General features: G+C 40.2%; 1 protein-coding gene across 4 annotated transcripts in view; it reads right to left on the minus strand.

Moving 5' to 3' along the window:
* PCCA (propionyl-CoA carboxylase subunit alpha) overlaps positions 1-23,578 on the minus strand; it is a 445,042-nt gene that overhangs the window by 184,803 nt on the left and 236,661 nt on the right. For all 4 annotated transcript variants that reach the window (XM_050948397.1, XM_050948393.1, XM_050948418.1 and 1 more), the window contains one exon: positions 12,640-12,742. In XM_050948397.1, the coding sequence (XP_050804354.1) occupies positions 12,640-12,742 (103 nt within the window). The remainder of the gene's footprint in view (positions 1-12,639; positions 12,743-23,578) is intronic.

The following is a 23,578-nucleotide window of genomic DNA, read 5'->3' on the forward strand; positions in this document are numbered from 1 at the left end:
AGATTAGGAAAGAAAATTCAGCTTTTTCAGATTTTATGAAGAGCCATTAGAGATCAGAGTAAATTTGTTTTACGTTACATCCTATTTAAATACTCACTCACTCAACCATCGGAGGTATTCCAACTGATAATTACAGTTTTCCTTTAAAAAGTAAACACAATGACAGAGCAAAGTACACACATTACCTGGAGCAAAGAGAGTTTCATGAAAAAAATATAGATGTGCATTTATTGAGATGGTTTACTCACTAAAGGCCCAGATTAGTGATGCAATCTTGCAAACCTTCTTCCCATATCAGAAATAGACACGTCCACATTATGAGGTGCAAACAAATGGACCTATCTGTGACCTGATTTACACCAGTTTTACACCAGTTTTACACTAGTATCACTACTGACTTAGTGGAGGTCCTCCTAATTTACAATGGCATGAGACTAGAATAGGGCCAAGAAAGAGGGAGCCCATCCCCTTCTCAGAAAAAGAAAGTGCAGGAAGACTGACATGCTTTTGAGGAACATTATCCTGATTCTGATTGTGTCCGTGTGAGAATTAGCTTATGCTGCTGAAAAAGGGGCAAAGAAGAGAACACACACTTCATAAACCAAAGATTCCTTTCTGGGATCATCCTTCTCTAATGTATGTACCTGAAAGTGCCTTATCAAGCACGAGGAAGGGATTAAGACCTCTTTCCATCTGAAAAAAGCGTCTTTAATTTTCTTTAAACACACACAAATTAAGCAGAGGTGATGTGACACTAAAAGAAAAAAAATTAAGTCCCCGTTCAGTCTTCTACACTGTTAATCATATTCTTAAACAAGATTAAATTGAACATAACTGTATTGAAGTTCAGCATGTATACTGGCATATCAAATTTCAAGCCAAGAGCTCTTTTTGTTAAAGTACATGAGATAAAAAGGTAATATACTCTCCGTAAGAGCTCCCTGGAGGTTAAAAGAATCAATAAATTAACTGTTCCCATATGTTTGGCTCCTTTTGGCAAAATTCAGTAACAAACCCTGCCAAACCACTTTTTTGGCAGGTAATACCATTTGGTAGTTATAGTATAACTTGGAATAAAAGAAATCTGGAAAGAGCTTGGAAATTAATAGAAGAAATGGCACTTAAATCCTGGTATGGTCAGCTGAATGCCAATAAAAGAAAAAAAATACTTACAAAGGCAACTATATGGGTCTGCTCTATCATAAGCAATGAACTCACCAAGACAGAAAAGCTTCCTCATATCAAAACCTCAAACACTTAGGATGGGACACCAAAGCAAATGCATTTTTATAATATCATGCATGTATGTGATTTTAAAAGGCAAGGATGTGTACATTAATATTACCACTCCAAAATGTCAAAATTGCGTAACAATGTAAGTATTATTTTTTAAAGCCTGGATATATTGTTAAACCATATTTTGTGCTTCAGAACACTGGCATGAATTAAGTTTAAATCAATGGATCTACTCTGGATTTACACCCAAGTAACAGATAATAAAAAAAATCTGACCAAAGGAAAAAAAGCTTTAAGCAATAATTTAAAAACATTGAATTATCAAAGCATGTTATATACCTCTGCTCATTTTAAGGATATTTACTATAATCTAATTTTAAAATAAATAAAATACCAGACAATGGGGAAAAAAACTTGTTGGCCCTACTCATCTGAGCAAGACAAACTGGATTTGGTTCACGGGGTCATATTTAAAAGCAACCAATATGAGATCACAATGTGCATTTTGATTTATTTTACTTTTTAATTATTTACAGTTGGATATTTATATTCACTCCTTTTATTCTAATATTTCAATATCTACCAAAACTACAGATTAGTTAGTGTCATGATATTTGGAGCGAAGGGAAAATATCAAGTTTTTCTTGTTGTGTTTCTCTAGTCAACTGCATCATATGCAAATTTCACAGGATGACTGGTGTAGCGAATCTTTTTCATGTCTTAGTTATGTTATTGCAGTGTTAATAATTCATATGCAATAATGCAATTAGGAGCACATACAGGTAAATGTAATTCTAATTTGTGCAGGTCCAGTGATTATAGGCATCTGGAATGTTTTTCCAATGGAAAACTTTTGTTCTTATTCTCAGATGCTTATCCTATTCAGCCATTTGGGATTTTACTAAATAATCTTCTCATTAACTGGATTCATCTTCTGACATTTTATTTTAAATAAGGCAATTTTTATGAAGACTTGACACTGAAATCAGAGACTTCATTACCCTACAGAACATATTTGCAGTTCAAAGTATTTAAGGGGGTTAAACAAAATGCAAACATTTAATGCAACATTAAGCATGTGAAATAAAAACTTGATTGCCTAAAGAAAGCATGCTATGCTGTTACCCTGGTGACAGGTTAAAAAAGGATTGTGAGCTGAATGGCTGTATGATATGAAATTAAAATGTTTCACATTGAACAATCCAAAATGAATTGGGAAAGGTTAGAGCAGGAGAGAGAGAAATCAATTCTCCAATGGCAATAGTGAATGGAAGAGAAGTATGAATAGGATTTGCCAGTGGGGTGCAACAGCTGCCAAATATCCTGCAGCCAAAGAATTACAATAATACTGATGAAGTGTGCAAGAGCTTTTGGAATCATTGCAGGGAACAGAGAAATACTCCTACAATAATGAAGCTATTCTATATCCCATCTCACTCCTGCAGCAGAATAAAAGAAAAAAGGGAAATGTTTAAAATTGCAATATTCCACAATAAATCTAGAAATACGTTATCTATCCTTATTCAATATTTTCTACCTAACTATAGTTTTTGTGAGCCATAAATTAAGTATGTTACAAAATGGAAAATTAGCATACATATATGTAAAAGTATATATGCAGAACTTAAAGGACAATACTGAATGAGACATTTTGTCTTCCCACTTTTGCAGCATTTATTTTGTTGCTAATATTTAAACTGCAACAGCATTCAAAATATGCTAGGCACTACACAAATATACAGGAGGAAACAGTCCATGCCCCGAAGAGTTTACAATCTAAGGGGCTGATTATGCTAACACTCATGCTCTTGCTTATCTTTATTCATGTGAGTAGTTCCAGTGAAGAGGCTTCAATGTTAATTCTATGTCTTTTAATATATATATATATACACACACACATAAAAAAATATTTTACACAAGCATGTGCATGCACAAACACACTTAATATAAAAAATCCATAATTTTAAATGGTATTGAACTAAGTGAGAGGAAGGGATTGTTGTGCTCAGGGAGGAGAGTAGATAAAGGGAGGAGGAAACCAAGGGGAACGGAGCAGGAAGAGGAAAGTAAGAAGCACAGTAATGGAGAGGCGTAGAGGACTGAGCAGCTGAAGAGCAGCAGTAGTAGGAAAGGGTAGGATGAAAGTGGACCAACAACCAATGGTAATACAATACAAAACTACATTCATTCAGAGTTAAGTAACTGGTAATCTCAAAAATCTATAAAGGCTCCTACAGCTGCTGCTATTACTCCCCATATGCTGTGGAGGACAACAAGAAATGACCCCAATGCCTCAGGAGGGTCCCCTGGTCTGATGGGAGGCAGGAAGGCTTTAGCTTTATCCTCTGCATCCTCAGCTGCAGTGGTGTCTGCTGCTTTAGGCCTATACTGGGAGAAGATACTCAATCAGGTTCAGGCCTTTATATTATTTATTATAGATAATTCCAAAGATTGCATGAGTGAGTGCCCACAGTACTGTTCCCTTGCCCTACAAATTTCATAACCAACCATTCCACAATAGGCTCCCAAACGTAAAAGACCAACTGGCTCTTAGAACTTATCTTCACAGAGGTAATGCTCTCCTTTCAAACAGTATGTACTCTGCATCTCCCTACTATTGACTTAGTCCCAATAAATTATTATTACGTCTCTCAAGATATTTACTTTCTATGAAGACTATGTCATGATATCTACTTTAAGATATTCTCTTGCAACATTTATATTTTATTTAGTTTTAGTTAGGCTTTAGTAGCTAAAAATCTATTTAATATATCTGCATCTAAGTGTGTGTATATTTTCTTTTTATCATAAGTAAGTTGAACAAATGACAGATTTTAAAGATAGCTAGATAATTATATAGGTGAGCTGGTTTAACTTTCTTTAGGGAAGGACAACAAAAATGGAAAAGGTTTAGGGAAAAATAATTTATTAGGACAGGTCAAAAGTACTCAACAAGTACTGCTTAAAAAGTCAAAGGGAAAATATCCATGTACATGCAAGGATATTACAAAGAGAAGGGGGGGAAAGATTCTCAGTAACTGAGTAGTCCACGGGGAAAGAAAAAGAAATAATGGAATAATCATCTGAAGCTTTAATGATTCCATAAATACATCAAGGGGTTCTGGTGGCATCATAATAAATCATTAAAGCAACAGTTGAGTTGTTGATGAGGCGATCAAGACCCAGACTGAGCCAGTGTTATTTTCAGGAGCTAAGAATGACTACATATCTCAGAAGCGGTGGAATGAAGTCAAGCCACAAGTGGGTTGTACTTACTCATCCTTACCAAATGAAAATGAAGTATTTTATCTTTATTTCACATCAGAGGGGTATCCGTAGAGTAATCTGAACTATAAATGTTTAGCTGTATTTACAATAACTGCTCATGTTATTACTGCACCTCTATAAAAAAATAGCATAGGATGGGATACCAGCAGAGATATATAAAGCAGCAGGTCCAGTAGCACTAGCAGCGTTTCACAGCATGATCATCAGCATCTGGGAGGATGAAAACATACCACAGGACCTCCGCGACGCTACTATTGTCTCTCTGTCAAGAACAAAGGCAGCAAAGCAGAATGTGGAAACTATAGAGGCATATCCCTCCTCTCCGTTGGAGGGAAGATCATCGCACGCATCATCTTGAACCGCCTAATAGCTAGTATTTCCAAGACAAATTTACCTGAAAGTCAATGCCGGAGCACAGTCGATGTGGTGTTTGCTGTCAGACAAATACAAGAGAAGTGCATTGAACAGAACATGCACCTGTATGCTGTCTTCATAGATCTGACAAAGGCGTTTGATACCGTCAACAGGGAAGCCCTTTGGACCATTCTAACACGACTTGGCTGCCCAAGAAAATTTGTCCAGAGTATACGCCTTTTCCATGACAGCATGACAGGCAAAGTATTGTCTGATGGAGCCACATCAGCCCCCTTCAACATCACCAACGGCATGAAACAAGGACGTGTTCTGGCTCCTGTCCTATTTAACCTTTTCTGTGCATGCATCCTTAACCACGCAATGAAAGATCTGGACCGAGGTATATATTTGAAATACCGGCACGATGGTTCACTTTTTGACCTCCGTCGCCTGAATGCAAAGACTAAGACAGTGCAGAAACTCCTTCTTGAGGCACTCTTTGCTGACAACTGTGCCCCAGTGGCTCACTTTAAAAATGATCTTCAGCACATTATCAACAAGTTTGCTGACGCCTCACAACTTTTAGGACTAACTATCTGCCGCGGAAAGACAGAAGTTCTCCATCAACCTGCACCTGGATCAAATGTTTCTGTCCCGAGTATCTCCATTGACGGCATTCAGCTTAAAGTAGTGGAGAACTTTGAATACCTGGGTAGTGTCATATCTAGTGATGGATCACTGGATAATGAGATCAACGCACAAATATCCAAAGCAAGCCAGGCACTTGGCTATCTGTGTGTCAAAGTTTTAAACCACCAGCACATCTGGATGTCAACAAAACTGCTTGTGTACAGAGCTGCTGCTCATTCCTTTCTTCTGTATGGGTATGAAACATGGACACTATATAGGTGCCACATCAAGCAGCTCGAAGCATTCCACATGTGCTGCCTCCGCAACATCCTGAAGATCCGCTGGCAAGACAAAGTGCCCAATCTCGAGGTCCTCGAGACAGCCCAGATGACAAGCATCGAAATGATGATCATGAACTCACAGCTACGTTGGACCAGTCATGTCAGCCGCATGGATGCCAACAGTATCCCCGGCCAGCTTCTGTATGGTGAGCTCTCCCAGGGCATCTGGCATATAGGTCGTCCACGGAAACGTTACAAGGACACCAAAGCCAATCTACAGTACAGCAGTATCAAACCTAGGGACCTTGAGGACGCCACCAGCGACAGAACACAGTGGCGTGCAACAGTCAGGAATACCTGCATCGCCTTTGAGGAAGATGGCGGCCGGCGTCTACCAGAGGCACGCGAATGACGTCACAGTGCATCAGCAGCACACAATCCATTGACCGCAAACTTCCCATGCACCATCTGCAGCAAAATGTGCACCTCTAAATTTGGCTTGTACAGTCATCAGAGGGCACACCATGAGATGAATAATAGATGATCTGCACAGATTTGTCATCATTGGATTGATGGACTATCGAGATAAAAAAACAGCATATTGCTGATACTATTTACTGATGATTGAGACTGTGCCGCAAATGAGAACACAACCTCCTTGCAAGAGGCCTGCACAGATGACTCTAACAAATTTAAGTTTATTTTTAAATCACTACATTTTTTATTTTTGAATGTCATGAGCCAGATGCTGGCTCCTGCTTTGGATGCTTTGTGCTTCTCAACTGGGGCAAAGGGGACAGAAAGCTTCTTCAAGTAAACAGCCGAGCTGAATATTTACTCAGCATAAGAGAATCTGTGGCTGGCACAGAGCAAACTCTATGCCACACCCTCCCAGATCCATCAATATACATGACTGAAAGGTGCTGCACTCCTGAACAGTTAAATGTCTGCTCCAAACTACACAGAGGATAGGGAAAACCAGACACAAGGCTAGGGAGCTGCAAGCAACTAATTTGTGGCTCACCATTCCCACAGCTTACTGGATGTAGGGGAGGTTTTACTCCAAAATGTTTAGATTGTTGTTGGATACAAATCTACAATAACTCACAAAAAAGATTTATACAAATGCTTCTGTTTTCTTAGTTCATCCATTTCATTTGAATACAGAATTGTGGCCTTAGTAAGGTCATATGAGTCAGTTGTTTCAGGAATTTAATGAGAATCAATTGATTGACAGTCTTTTCGACCAACAGTACTTCATAATCAGCAGTTACTGATAGCAACAAAATGCTTTTATTTTAATATTTGAATACATTATCTTAACAAGAGATACATTTCTTTGGAGACAAATATTTTTAATACAGGTATAACTATATATTACAGCTACACAAATCTATGTGGAGTTATATAAAATGATTATTTTACACAATAATTTGCAATTATGCAGTGTCTTCCATCAGAGGCTTTCAAACACTTTACAAACCTTAATGAATATATCCTCACAATACTCCTGGATTATAAGAAAATATTAATCTCATTGACTGATGATGAGGCAAAATGCAGTTAAGTAATTTGCCTAAGGTCACACAAGAAGACCGAGACACATAATCTAGATATCCTGGGTCTAGTCTTCTGCCTCAGCCACAAGACCAAAGAAAACCTCTAGCTTTTTTCCAAGCAGGATAGTAATATTTTTAATGCATTACCATTCTTTTTACATGCAGTATCAGGTTATATGGACATGTAGTCTCACTGATTTTTTTCCAAGTCATAAATGATGAAAGGGTAAAACTCATATAAAAATTAGGAAAATATGCTTAGCAGCCAACATAAGCAACACATAGGAAGTGCTGTTGGCAATTGGGTTTAGAAGTATAAACATTACATTAGTAGACCCATGAGATAGCATGATGTAGCCACACCTGGAGACTCTCTCCTATTCCCTTCCCAAGACACTAATGAAAACAAGACTGAAGCCAAAACGTGAAGATTCAACTATACAACATGAGTTAGGCTCAACTACATCAAACAGGCATAAAATAAGCTGGATTCACTTTAGCCAAATATGTTTCCACTTGAAACAAGATCAAATTCTGTCAAGAAGGCCTCAAAATTTTACTAGATGCTGTAAATCTGTTCAGCAGCTGTGGGTGGCACCAGTTTCACAATAAACTGGTCTACTGAATAAACAGGGACAGTTCTATGTAAAATAAGCGAAAGCTGAACAATGAAACAATAATCAATCATTCACAGCTGCTTCCTGTAGGAAATATGTGCTCCTATTATCTGAATATCACAGTTAAATAATCACACTAGTAACTGACCCTTCTGGTACAAAGCATTTCATTAGCTAATTAGCTTGGAAAAAAATCTGTTCCAGTTTCCCAAGAAAACCGTTGAAAGAATACCCAGTTTGGTTTAAAAACAAGGACAATTTAGGAAGTGTTATACCACATAAAGAAAAATATCTGCACTTCTATCACTATTTTACATATTTCCAGCAGTCATTCTAATTAATTGTTGGTAAACATATCCAGAAGGACTGGTGGCAGGGTTGCGCTTGGACACATGCAAATAGCAGAAACCTCACCTGAGTACGCTCCAAACATGTTACAATCCCATTCGTGGGAGCTGGTCATTTTGATATAGCTAAGACATTTACTATCGTGTATAGTTTGTCAACCTGTATTATTCGTACGTCACACAGATTGTTCTAACAAAGAACCTCGACTATTTGAAAATAGCTGCAACAAGCTGTGTGTTTTATCTTAATGAAAATATAACTCAACTTGCCAGCACAGTGGAATTTGGCCAGCTCCCTGTAATTAGTGTTTCACACAATCATGCAAGGGATTTAGGTTCAACTGCAGAATCTAGTTTTTCCACTCATCAAGCTGGCAGGGGCTGGGAACAAATACTTTTGGCTGTGTAGTGGAATCACCTCATGATTCCCCTCCAGTAAAAGAAGGTGCAGCAGTGATTTCTTCTGAAAGGAGTTCCATCCAGCCATCACTTGCTAGAATGCAGATAACTGTAGTGTAACCACCATGAGGTTGGATTGGATAAACTATAGAAAAACATGGGGAATCCTTGGAGTTGAGTCAGTTGTGTAAATGACATATACAGCTCTCTGGGGGTGGGGGCATGGAAGGGGAGGAGTATGCAGTATGCAACACAGGTCCAGCAGAAAATGACTTCTGATCAGCAGCTGTACCTGGTTTATAGGATATAATACATGTAAAAAATACCACTTTTAAATGTTATTCCTCACACATCCATTCCTCAAAACTTTCTTTCAGTATGTACAAAAATAAACAGTCAACAGAACTGGAATTCCAAAGAGGATCACAGTGATCTGGAATAGTTTTCAAAAATTTTATGAGAAAGTGATATGTTAATCTTAAAATGTGCAGTTTAGCTGTTCTGTTTCCATCACCCAGCCTGGATCTGAAAACAAATACAGACTTCAAACATCCATTTCACCCATAATGAACTACATGCCTTGTTGAAGACCACCAAACAGATAACATTTTTGGTCCGCTGCCAATAACGAAGGTCCTTATTCTGCTCTTCTTCGTTATTTACACACATCCAACAGTTTGCAACAGTTCTCCTATACAGAGCAAGATGTGCTTTGTTTGCCCACAATGCTACTCCCTTATTATTCCCCTGGGACACAAAGTACCTCCTGAGGAGATAAGACTGACTGGACAAGACGAGAACATAAGAACGGCCGTACCGGGTCAGACCAAAGGTCCATCTAGCCCAGTATCTGTCTACTGACAGTGGCCAATGCCAGGTGCCTCAGAGAGAGTGAACCTAACAGACAATGATCAAGTGATCTCTCCTGCCATCCATCTCCATCCTCTGACAAACAGAGGCTAGGGACACCATTCCTTACCCATCCTGGCTAATAGCCATTTATGGACCTAACCACCATGAATTTATCCAGTTCCCTTTTAAACGCTGTTATAGTCCTAGCCTTCACAACCTCCTCAGGTAAGGAGTTCCACAAGTTGACTGTGCGCTGCGTGAAGACGAACTTCCTTTTGTTTTAACCTGCTGCCTATTAATTTCATTTGGTGACCCCTAGTTCTTGTATTATGGGAATAAGTAAATAACTTTTCCTTATCTACTTTCTCCACATCACTCATGGATTTTATATACCTCTATTATATCCCCCTTAGTCTCCTCTATTCCAAGCTGAGGGCAGCTTATGGTACACCACTTAAAAGGGATGCAGTAGTTTGTGTGCTACAGTGTCCCTTAACTCTCTCCCAGGATGGCACAAAACCCCACATCTCCAAAAGAAGGGCTGTGCCTAAATAGCACAAGGTAGCCCTCCTCAGCTACATTTGCTGAAAGGGGCATACCAGACACTGAGGTTATTTTTTAATTGTTTTTTTATAAGCAGTATGACCAAGTCTTGTATCTTGCCACTACACAAGACCATCGAGAGAATACCAGGCTAGCTTGCTCCCATAACATTTGGTTTACAAGTTTGACTTTCGGGTAGAAATTGTTTGAACTTGTTTTTTCTTTTAAACCGTGGTTTAAAACTAACATTCACAGAACATATTTTCTTTAGGAATAAAATGTTAAAGATTTTGTAACCCTTGAACTTTTCTTTTTCCCTTGCCTGCACGTGCAAATTGAGAAATTTCTCACCTGACAATTTTCTATGAACAGCTTCTCCCCTCATTCATTACTCATGAGCTACCTAATGCCCCCCCCCCCCCCACCCACTGTAGAATTTGGAGGCAGTCCAATGCTGTTGCTGGAGGCTCCAGGACTAAGCTCCACTCTTCAGCTCAGGCCAGCAGGAAAGATTTCTATAGCTGCATAAACACTCCAGCAACCTATTACTAGCATTAAGACAACTTGAAATAAAGTATTGAATTAAACTTAAGACACTATCATTATGTCTACACAGCCCGTGGAAGTGAGCCTCTCAGCCTGGTTAACAGACTTGGGCTAGCAGAGTTCATGCAGTGCTCTAAAAATAGTGGTGTAGGCAGCCCTTTGAAGTTGCAGCTCAAGCACCAAGCCAGGCCACACTTCAAAGGGCTCTCTATATGGCTATTTTTAGAGCACTAGCATGAGCCCCACTAGCCAAAGTTTGTTGGCCAGGCAGGGAGCTCACTTCTGCAGCCTGTGTAGATGCAGTCTAAGTCTCCCTTTACAGAAAATTTTCATTTTAAATTCTGGTACTTTACCAGACTCCCAGAGTGGGTTGAATTTGGTGAGAAGCTGCTAAAGGAAATGATCAAGTAAGAAATTTCTCATTACTTTTGCAAATCTTCCTCAGATGAGGCTCACATACATTTCCCTTAATGTCTCTGGAGACTGCTGTGAACAGCTTCCCAGATGCCTAGCATGCCAACTGGTGCAGCACCCTCAAGGCCCTAAGGCTTTGGCATTTTGGACAGAATGAGATGAACAGGGTACAATCAGCATATGTACTCCATATTCTTGAGCTATATCTTTAGAGCTCCAGGAATGCCCATTTACGCCACAGCCTTCCAAAGATTAGAACAAAATGATGAGAGAACTACTTCCCAGAAACGATGGAACGAGGAACTTACCTTGACCAGAAAGGTTTCTGGAGCTATAACAATAACCTTTCCCTCGTGACAAAGACAGTGTGGCTCTTGTATGGATATGGGAACTAATTTCCAAACTTGCCTTTCAGAGGTAATGGCGACTAGAATGACTAGTCACAGGCTTCTCTAATTTGTCCTTGTGAATAAACTGGGCACCCAACATGCTTGGTTGCAGGACTCCAGTAAACCTCCTGGAGAAACTCCAGTGTAGCTGAGTTCACCAAAATTTTTGGATTATAATATTTGCACCACAATGGCATCTAGAGGTCAGGGTTCCAGTGTGCTGGGCATTGCATAAACAAAGAGGCTACCCTTGCCCCAAAGAGCTTTCTGTTTTCCCTCACACCAAAAAATGTAAATTTGACCAGATAAATGAATGAAATATCCTGGCCAAGTTCTATCTGGACACCAAACTGTATCAGAGTCAGATGAAAATGGGCATGAGTGCTCTATCCCAGAGCCACTAGAGAGCTCTATCCTCTCACAGTGGATAAGACAGAGAGATAAGCCACATCTCCAGCACAGATCGCCATGTGGAGAGTGGAGACGACCCACCTTGGGGAAGGAAACTGATGATGGCAGTGCCACGGTTGGCCAGCAAGGGACACTACATGGGGCTGCCATGCCACAACACATCTACAAAATTCATGGCCAATAAATAATGCTAAAAGTGGGCTACCAACTGCTGCTACCCAAAAGAATGGGGAAAAACACGATTCCTATTGCATCTCTGTACTCAAGAGTACACTTACAAAGTAAAGCCCTCCTTCTGCAAACATTTACACATCAGAAAGTGTTTGCAGGATTGGACCCTGAACCATTATGTCTTTTCATTAAGGCACTGAATTACTCATGAATCCACAATATTTTCTGAAGATTTATTATGCTTCATACTATCCCAAAATGCTGAGATCACTTCAGATAGGCACATGGGAAATTTGTGATGCTCAATTTGTGGTTAGTTACTAATGTAGCAACATTTTGCATTAATGAAACTCCTGATGTGCATTAATTACTATTCTGCCTCGTAACAGTTTTTTGTGCCTGTTTGTTAATATGGGAGACAAAATAACCATGTTTGACTTATTGGGGGGTGGGGCAGAATGTAAGTTAAAGCTCATTTGGATTTAGAAAAAACAGACTATATTAAGGAACCATGCGGTTTCTCACCAGTGTTCCTCCTGTGTATGGAAAGTTGCCATTAAGAAAAGTATTGAGCACATTTTAGTTCCTAGAAATGAACTTACCTTGGAGACCCTAGAAATTGCTGTGATCTCAGTTGTTCAGCCATATACAAAGAAGTTGCTATTGCCAGTAGTTCCCTCTTCTCGAGATCTGTCAATTTGTGTCCTAGTTTTCAAAAACAATTTTTTAAAATTGTTATATACGATGAGCCAATTTAGCACTTCTAGCCCCACAAAATAATAAATCAGTAAAAACACTATTTAAGTCCTGTAGCTGAAATCTATTTTTCCCTAAATTAAGAAACACTTAGGATGGCAGACGTTCACAGTTCCAGGATTTAAATAGTATGTTTTCATACAGCTCGGCCCTACAGTTAACACTGGTGTCTATGTTAAAAACAATCTGACAACTGAAAGAAAAAAAATTAAGTGATGCAGTAGCATCTTGTTTTCATAAGCAAAATGTCACTGGTTGACATATTGTGGCTCATGCTGATAAAGAATCCATCTGTACATTAAAACTTATTCAACATATGCAATATTCTTTTCAATACTCTACTTTCTAAAAGCTACAGATCTCCCTCCCTGCAAGCGATGATACGGCAATATACCCTACTGGAAATACCTGGAACTTAAACTACTTGTCACCCCTATTACAGCGAGTGTCTGTCAGATCGGGGGTATTACTGTTTGTTTGTCTGTGGTAGGGCACAAATTATACTAGATGTTTTCTAAACAGAAAGGTGGTATGACCTCCCTGACCCACTAAGCTTGACTTAAAAGAGAGCCAGCCAAATGAAGCTTAAGCAGAATGCGTACAACATAAAAATAGAATGGTTAAGGTGATCTTTGGCCAGGTCTTTGTTCAGACAGTAAAAATCAGCTAGATTTCTCATAGGAAACATAGCAGAATTCAGTCTCCAAGTGAAACTTTAATATGGACAGGTTATTGGCCTTACAGATTAGCTCAGGAAGAACTTTCCAAGCACAGCAGATAGCATTGAAGAAGACACAGATGGATTTATATGAGAAACTGACACATGGGAGGATAAGGCTGGCATCACAGGCAAAGCAGAATGAGTTCGAAATGACTGGAAATAAAGCACAGGTGGATAAGCAAGGAGGACAGAGTTCAGCAGGCCTTTGAAGGCAACAATAAGAAGTTAAATTTGATGAGATAATGAAGGCTGAGGGATTCAAAGAGAGCTCATAGTGAAAACAACAGGCGAGAATGACTATTTTTAGCAAAGGTGTTTTTTATGGACTGAGGAGGGTCAATGTGTGTGTTTGGGAGGCCAGAGAGCAGGATATTGCAGCATTTGACATAAACGAAAGAATGAAAGAGAGCTGTAGTTGGAAGGAAGGAAGACAGACAGACAGACAGACAGACAGACAGAAAAAGATGGGTCTTAGAGATATAGTGGTAAGGAACAACCTACGCCATGCTACAGGGTAAAGAAGAAACACCTTGTTTTCACAACACAAAAGTGATTACCACTTTTCTGTCAAATGTATCTGTGCCCCAGAAAAGTGCCACCAACTCATACTAGTTGGGGGGGGGGGGAAAGGATTCATTCATTTTATTTGGATTGGCTATTACATAGAGACCAATACAGTGGGACTCACAAAGATGCTTCATGGTTATCTTATGCTAGCAATAATAAAGGCCCAGTCTTGCAAACCCTCACATGAGGCACCATTACTTACTTGGTGCCTCAATTCCTTCACTGAAGATGTCTCACATGAGTAAAGTTCTCTCAGGTGGTCATTTGGTGTCCTGGGGTCTTGTTGCACCTCACCACAGTGATGGCCCTCTGAAGAAGCTCTACACTGCTCTCTGTCTCTGCCTCAAGCAGAGCCTCTACTTGCAGGTGCAGTAGGGTCACAAACACCATCCAGAGATCACCAAAAGACCCATTCGAAGGGTCCTCAATGTTTATTCACATTCTGCTTGTGATCATTATTAGCGCATGCTAATTTCCACGACTATCAAAAAGTATGATTACTATGATTCTTGGGATAATCTATAAAATATATCTGAAAATTACAGCAGCAGGATTTACTATAATATAATATAAAATAATAATAAAATATATACATTTGGCAGAGGACATACGTATTTGAAACCATGCTACTGCACAAGTTATAGTATATATATATATATATATTATATATATATATATATATACATATATATATACACACTATAACTTGTGCAGTATATATATATACTATAACTTGTGCAGTAGCACAAGTTATAGTATATATAGTTATAGTATATAGTTATAGTTATAGTATATATATATACTGCACAAGTTATAGTGTGTATATATATATAATAAGTCCTCTGCCAATTTGAGGAGCAGAGACAATCATTGGAGTTGGCACCTCTTGCAAAAAGAGAATGTGGAACGTGCTGCTTGAAATCCACAGAGCAACAATGGTATCCAATTAGATTGATGCTAAATGCCCTTACACTGACTGTCACAAACCAAAGAATGAAAATTTAAAGATAACAAGGAATGACAAAAACATACAGGTCTGCATCTATTTTTTAAATTTAGCATTTATTAAAATATTCGGGCTACAGATTACTGTAACTTCCTTCACTCATTGTTTATTATTGCTTCCTTCTGCCTCAAAATGGAAACTATATGCACGTCAATGAACACATGGACAAACACAACTTCTGAAGAGAAAAACCTCGATCTTTCTCTTGCCATTTAGCGGAAACCGCGTTAAAGCAAAATGAAAAACGTGGAACTCTGAACTTGTGTGTATTTTAGGGACATATACAGGGACACCTCAGAAATGTTTGAGGTGGTATGCACTGTCAATGCCTGTGGAGCCATCCCTGCTGCAACCACTGGCCCCTTCACCTTACCTACTGAGTCTGCGCCACGCTCAGCCCATCATTCAGTCCAGTCCAGCCCGCCCAGTTGCAGTGTCACCCCTACCCCAGAGAGGGGAGATGTGCTATTGGAAGTGGGCCAAACCAGGCAGTCTCCCAGTGAGAAACCCTGGTGCAGAAGCTACCACCATGGCACTGGTGAGGTGGGGCAGTACTGTCCACTTCACTGTCCACTCACATTTGTCCCTGCCAGCTCTCTGTCATGACAAGAGGGCAGCGGGTTCAAGACTGAGTGAATGGCGTTGTGATCTGGTACAGGGGAGACAGAGAGATGTCACACCAGGTCACCACAGCAGTCACTCAATTTTGGCACCACTGCCTCCCCATCACGATGGGGGGCCAGGAGGATCAAACCCAAGTGGACAGCCCGGAATCCAGCACTGCTGTTTCTCATTGCTGCCAAAGGGAGGCACCATGCATGCGGCTGTGGGCACCATTGGACATATATGAGTCCCCAATTTCATGAATAAACTGGTCTGACTATCATGCATAACAAAGTGAGCTTCCAGCTCTCTATACACCAAATGTTAAAATGTAATCAATTATGAGATTTTGTTTTGTTTTTTAAATAGGTAGTACTCAAAAATTGTCTGATTACATGCCTCGACCCAATAAAAAGCAGAGTTCCTTATATGCTGAAAAATAGATCTTTTCCCCCTCTGTCCTAAAAATCCAAGACAAGTATGTGTAACCAAATTCACGTATGCCAATAAGTGGGAGAACATGCTCCCAGGAGTACAAATAGCATCAACTCGCATATAAGAACAAAGAAAAACTATAAAGATCCCAATTTGCAGGTTTTATTGTATGACCTTCATCTGGGATGAAATCAATAACTGCTTTTCCACTTGCCATGTTGCAAAAACTATTTTCTTCCTCAATCTTCAATAAAAATCAAACTCCAAACAGTGAACAAGGGTCAATATCTTGAAACAGCTTAACAGCAGAATAAGAAGTACAAACATCTCTTCACCAATAAAAACATAGAAAAAATATGTTTATCTGCTTTCTTTATTTGTCACTGTTTGCATTTGTTGTAGTATAATTTAAACCAACAGAAAACCAAGCATGACTGGGGTGCCCACTGAGCAGGGGTGGCTCCAGGCACCAGCGCACCAAGCATGTGCCTGGGGCAGCAAGCCGTGGGGGGCGGCCTTCTGGTCACCATGAGGGCAGCAGAAAGGCTGCCTTCGGCAGCCTGCCTGCGGGAGGTCCGCAGGTCCCGCGGCTTCAGCAGCAATTTGACAGAGGGTACGCCAAAGGTGCAGGACCGGCGGACCTCCCGCAGGCACGCCGCCGAATCCATGTTACCAGCGGACCTCCCGCAGGTTTGCTGCTGAAAGCCACCTGACTGCTGTGCTTGGGGCGGCAAAATACATAGAGCCGCCCCTGCCACTGAGAGTGGTTCTTAAGTCTAAGGTCATATCTACACTTTGAAAACTCTGCTGGCATAGCACTGCGAGTTACACTGGCATAGCTACGTTGCTCCAAGGTGTGAATTTTTCACATCCCTGACAATGTAACCATGTCGACCTACATTTAGACCACGCCTAAAAGATAACAGAAATTGTTAAAAGCGTATCAAAATTAGGTTTCTGTGTTTTGCTACAAAGGTGCCATCTGTAGCCTTTTTCATTTAAATTGAATTGAGTAATTCTGTATTAAAGTACCATGGGTTCAGCTCCTGTTGCTACAGTTTCAAGCTCAACTAAGTGAAAAATCACCTCTGGTGCTTTTCTCAAATTTGGAGGCTCCAGGAACACATGAAGACTAAGGATAGTGAACAGAGATGCAACCACAAGGACAAACTCTTATCTGTACGAAAACCCATTTCCCCTCACATTTAAATTATTTTATAATGTTGAACAGAATTCTCTGGCATTATTTTCATTATTACGGTTCTAAACTCCAGTATCCCTGGCCCTCCCACTCTTTTTCTGCTAGTGTGCCCTGTGCTGCTTTTAAAGTTTAACTTCCACTTAGGAGTCTAAACTGAGACCAAGTAGCGACAGACTCTTATTTTAAACTGAATATTACCTTACTCCACATATAGCCCTCATTGATTTTAAATGGGATTACTCAAACTGTAAGATAATATTCAATGTGAGTAACACTATCACCATCCAGCCCTTAGCATTAGTCATGCAACAGTGAGATCTGAAAAGCAGCAGTCACCTCTGAAGCACTCTTCATGGGGGTGGCTGGACAGGAAGAAAAACAGTTTCTCTTTGAAAAGTAGCCACTTGAGAAGCCGTGGCTCCTGAATTTCAAAGAGAAGCTACAACCTCCCTATAATACCCTGGCTGTAGCACACTACAGATTCCAGGACTACATTCATGTTTTACATCTACCATAAAAAGACAGTCAGCTCCCAATTTATCTTTATTCAACTCACTGAATGTTTCTGCATCCCCAGAATCATTAATAAGTTGTGTTATACAATGCGAGCTATAAAATTTCATTAACTGCTGTGAAAATAAGTAGTTGATATGTTTAGGAGGGTTAACTGTTGAAGGAAAAGAGCATTTAGCAGCATTCAGGGAGGTCAGATTTCCCATACCCTTTAGAGAATACATAAACTAGCTCTATAAGCAAAGAGATTTATTTTCCTCTGCCAATCAAAAGTACAACCACTTTGGTGCATCACGTAAAGTTAATGAAATAAAGGCAGTACAGCTGCTCACAGTGAACTGGCTGTCATAAGGCAAATCTCATGACAAATGGCACATAGTAAACTCCTACTCCAGGTTAGGTATGCTCCTCTCCCATGGCATCCACTGTTCTTCAGGTCCCATGCCAGTTCACAACCTGCACTAGATTCCAGCCCTCACTAGTTTCTTTATGCCATTTCCATGGTGTAGAGTGGCCACGACTGCCCAAATGATTTTTCCAGGGGCAGAAGCAGTTTAGGCACAACATACATAGGCCTGCCTTGCCTTCCTATGCAGCCCCCAGTGCAGAGCTCTGAGGTTGCTCTAACTTATACCAGGAGCCACATCCCAGAGCGACCCAAACTTCAAGAGGCATGAAAGTTGTATAAAGACACCTTTCTCCCATCTCCTCTTGGCACAGCACATTCTCTGGCCCCTTGACAGATTTTGCTCCTGCTTCCTCATATGTGGAGCCATAGCACTGATTGTTAAGGCTGTTGGCCCACAAACCAGAGAAGAGGGACATACAAGATAGATATATTTTAATTTTTAAAATAAAAATAAAAGCCATACCAAAAGTGATGAAAGCTCTGCTGCTTGAGTTATTTAAAACTAGTCTGCACTCATCTATTACAACTAAAGAGCAGAATCCTGCTTCAGGAGAAAGATATTTTTCTTTAATTTCTCTGATCTGATTGTTTAAATCAATATTAGCCCAGTATCCCCCAAGCTGTGTCAAAAGGGTTCTTACATACCCAACTTCAAATTAAATTACATAAAAGTTCATTCTGTCCGTAACAATCTTATTTGCATTTTGTCAGAAAAAAAGTTTCCTAATAATACCAAAAAAATCACACCACGCACCCAATTGGTTTTGTGCCCACTCTCGTTATTTAATACTAACATAGTGATTTTCTGTTCAGGGTGAACAAAAATTAAATACAAAATTAATGAGATGGAAAGTATAATGCATAATTTAAATTTTGCTTAATATAAATGGATGCTAACTTCATGTTTGTTTTATAAAAAAATTTAATTGGGGTTGGCTGGCATAAATGTCAGACACCAACTCATCTGAGTCAGGAAATTTGACATTACTGAGGACACTAATTCCTGAAAGACTCAAATTTGTCATTGAAGTGTGGCTGAACTCTGCTTCTCCCCTGTGATCATGGTGAGTTGTAGACCAATACTGGTGTCTGCAGGTGTGATTCTGAGTTATTCAGAATGCTTATGGGAAAAGGGAGGAGGAGCAGTATCTTTTGGGGCTGGACAGACCCCTTTCTAAAATTGATGTTCAAATGGAAAAAAGAAGAATTCTCAACCATTCTGAAGAGCAAGGGGGTCTCCTGAAAGGCTATAAAGTTCTAACCTAGATCTCATGGAGGAAAGAAAGCCACCTGGAATGCCTTAGGAGTATAAGGGAAGTCTGCAGGGTTTGACTGTTTCTTAAAATGGAGAGGAAGAAGCAGTGCTAATGGGTGGGAACATGAGCAAAGTTTTGGGCATAGTCAATAGCAACTGTCCTCCCTACTCTATCCTAAAAAGCGGTCAGACTTCTTCCTCTTCTTTGTTTAATAAAAGCAATCGCAAAGCATCACTCAAGTCTCTCACACTTCTAAAGAGCTCCTTAGCCCTTGCCTGTAGTATCCCAAATGCAATACATGTATGAGTCTTTCCATCAGATACTCAATGTGAGCAATATGTAACCCTCTTTCATCACCTTCATTACAGAAATTACAGAGAGGAAGGAGAGGGAACTGTGTTAGGAATGCCCTTAAAACCAGCATGCTATCCAATATGGGGTCCAAACCCAAAAACTAGATACTACTGGGGTAGGGAAAGGTAAAGATCCCCTGCCCACTGTCTCATATGTTTTAGTATGACTTCTGCAACATCCCCAACATATGTCCTGCTTCCTGTCTACATAGGAGCCCTCTCCTACATTATCAGTAGAGTAAGAGAGACCCTTTTCCACAACCAGGAAGTGTGCAACTTAAAGAAAATTCCCCCAACATTAGACAAATACAATATTTAGGGTTAGGGACAAAGACACACTTTCAGCATAGCTGTTAGAGGACCTTGATAAGAGGGAGGATGGTCCACTGGACAGGATGTTATATTGGCATTCAGGAGACTGTGGTTCAATTTCTCTTCTAGAACCTTGAGTGACTTCAGTTTCTCTACCTCAGTTTCTCATCTGTATAATGTGACACTCCTACCTCACAGGGGTGCCACAATGCACTAAAGACTGTGAGGTGCTCAGACACCATGATGATGGAGACCATATAAATACTTCATCTAGTGCCAGGCCATTGCTAAACCCTGATGTTCTGTCTAGATTGAAGAGTGTGAGGAGCAGCAAAGTAAGTAGTATTTGCAGTCTGAGAATGCTTGACAGAGTTTAAATTAGCGTAGTAACTTTTTAAAGAAAATGCCTGAAACAAACTAAGCAAGCATTAGGTGAAAATTAATTTAGACAGGAGGAAGAGACATGTTTTAAAGTAACTATAGAAACTATCATTTATGCCAGTCAAAGCAAAGATTTAATTTAAAGTGGGCAATGTAGGTTAACAGAAAAGCTGTCAAAATAACTCTCATAATTTAAAAAGTTATTAACTTCACTTTATAATAAAACCTATAGAAACTTGAGACTAAGATCAGTTCTTATTTACTTAATTATTTTATTAGATTCTTACACATTTTACAGATAAAAAGAAGTTAAAATTTGGTTTTGGCTTGAACATTTCGAGAGCACAATCTCTCATGAGCATTCAGCCAGAGATCATCCAAGCCATGAGGTGGAGAGATAGGAGACTGGAATGCAGGGACCTGCCCTGGTTTACAGACAGATGATCCTTGACTAGGGCAAAGTTATTGGAGATGTGATGGAAAACCAATGTAGATTCATGGACCAGTAGCGCCTTGGCCAGGCTAATGCCACTAGGATTAAAGTTGCTTTGTTTCTCTTCAGTTTCCTTAGTATCCTTGGAATTGGAGGAACTAGAGGGAATGCATATAGGAGATGACTGAACCAGGGAGAAGAAAGGCATCTGCAATGGAACCCCAGCTGCCCCCAAGCAAAATCTCTTCCACTAGTTGTTCAGGTTGGTAGCAAACAAGTCTATCATTGGGTACCACCACCCCCCCCACCCCCCGCAACTGGTGAAAGGTTTGGAGGATGTTCTTTCTGATTGACCACCCATGTTGGTCTATGAAATCCCTGCTAAGGGTGTCTGCAATTATGTTCCTCATTCCTGGAATGTGGAATGCCTTGAGGAAGACATTGTTTTTTATACACAATTCCACAAGCGGATTACTTTCTTGCACCTCTCTGCCTGTTCAAATAAAGCATGGCACTGGTGGTATCTGTAAGAATATGTATCACATGGTTGCTGATGGAAGACACAAATGTCTTGCAAGTCCAAAAATAGCTCTGCACTCTAGCACATTTATGTGGAGAGAGAACTCCAGGGATGACCAAAGAGCTTGTGCCCGAAGCTGACTGAGGCGGGTCCCCAGCCTTTGGTAGACACATCTGTCACCAGGGTTATATTCAAAACTGGGAACAGAAAGGGAACACCTCTGCACACAGATCCAACCACCAGTCTAGACACTGGAGCAATCGTGGAGTCTGCATGTCTAGAGGATGCATGGTAACACCATATATTGAATGGAGCCTGGCCTGCAGTGATTGTGAAGTCTGGCATGAAGAGTTACGTACACGCAAAAGGCCATGTGGCCCAGGAGACGTAGGCAAGCATGCAATGTTCTCATTGGTTTGCACTTGAGACTTTTAGACAGAAAGGCTACGGACTGAAATCTAGCCATCGGAAGGTAAGCCGTTGCAGTCACGGCCTTGACGTCTGCATTGATAAAGGTTTTGCGTAGTCTTGGTTGTAACTTTGATCTGTCCAACTTTAGTTTCAGGCTCAGATGAGAGAACAGCTGCCTGATGACACGCATGCTGTTTTGGATTTGGGGGTTGCCTGATGTACTGTAAACTAGCCGATCGTCCAGATAAGGAAATCTCTGAACGCCTAAATATTATAGGTGGGCTGCCACCACTGAGATGCACTTGGTAAAGACCCTCAGAGCTGATGACAGCCCAAAAAGGAGCACCATGTGCCAGAACGGTTGTTGCCTGCTATGAATTAAAATAATTTCCTGTAGCCGAGAGGTACTGCCACATGTAAACATCCTGTAAATCTAAGGCACCATGCCAATCTCTAATCCCAAGGAAGAAGCGAGGGTGACCATCCTGAACTTTGCTTTCTTGATGATGCAGTTCAGTTTTTTTAGATCTAGAATGGGATGATGGCCACCAGAAAACTTTGAGACCAGGAAATACCATGTACTTCTTGAAACAAAATGGTCTCATGAGAAGGGACCCTGAAAAGGGACTGCGGTGTGTGTGGGGAAGGGAGAACTTTGAAGAGGGAGATAAACTGGATAAGTACATAAAAGGTTATTACAAGGAGGAGGGAGATAAATTGTTCTTCTGAACCTCTGAAGATAGGATAAGAAGAAATGGGCTTAAATTGCAACAAAGGTGGTTTAGGTTGGACATTAGGAAAAACTTCCTAACTGTCAGAGTGGTTCAGCACTGGAATAAATTGCCTAGGGAGGTTGTGGAATCTCCCTCATTGGGGATTTTAAGAGCAGGTTGGACAAACCTGTCAGGGATGGTCTAGATAATACTTAGTCCTGCCTTAGTGCAGGGGACTGGACTAGATGATCTCTCGAGGTCCCCTCCAGTTCTACGATTCTAACATATTCCTCCTTCCCTATGCTGAGCACTTACTTGTCTGACATGATCTCTTTCCAAACACAGGGAAAGAGAGACAGGCATCTTCCAATGGAAGGAATAGGTGGATATGGTCAGTGTGCTGTCCTCGATCGGTCACCAGGACTGCTTAGATGTTGAACTTGTCTGTGAGAAGAGCCTGTGGACAAAGCCGACTGGCCATTTCAGGGAGGTCTAAACCTTCTTTTCATAAAGTCTTTTGACCACTACTGGAAAGAGGATCTATAGTAAAGGTGAGATCTAAATTGCTTCCTCTTTGTCACTAGCCTTACTGGTCTTGGTCTGTTCTGAGGGAGTCTAGATCCATCTGCTATGGAATGTATATGTGCATAATCACTAAAGTAGACAGATAGGACAAAGGATCCCAAAAAAAAGAACTTGTGGGGAAAAAAAATCAACAAACTGCATGACAGGTTTAATTTCTCAATAAAACAACTACATTTGCAACAGATTATATAAATACAAAGAAAATATTTCCCCTCATTTTTATTACTTATGAATTTAATATTAACAAGCATAAATAAGTCTATATTTTCCATGATATCACAGGGCACAATCTGATATGGTGTCTCTTGTGAGACGTTAGAGCCCTCAAATGCTCACTGACCATCCATATGTCACTTGGAGTTATGA

This window comes from Gopherus flavomarginatus, chromosome 1 (assembly GCF_025201925.1).
Source record: "Gopherus flavomarginatus isolate rGopFla2 chromosome 1, rGopFla2.mat.asm, whole genome shotgun sequence".
NCBI lineage: Eukaryota > Metazoa > Chordata > Testudines > Testudinidae > Gopherus > Gopherus flavomarginatus.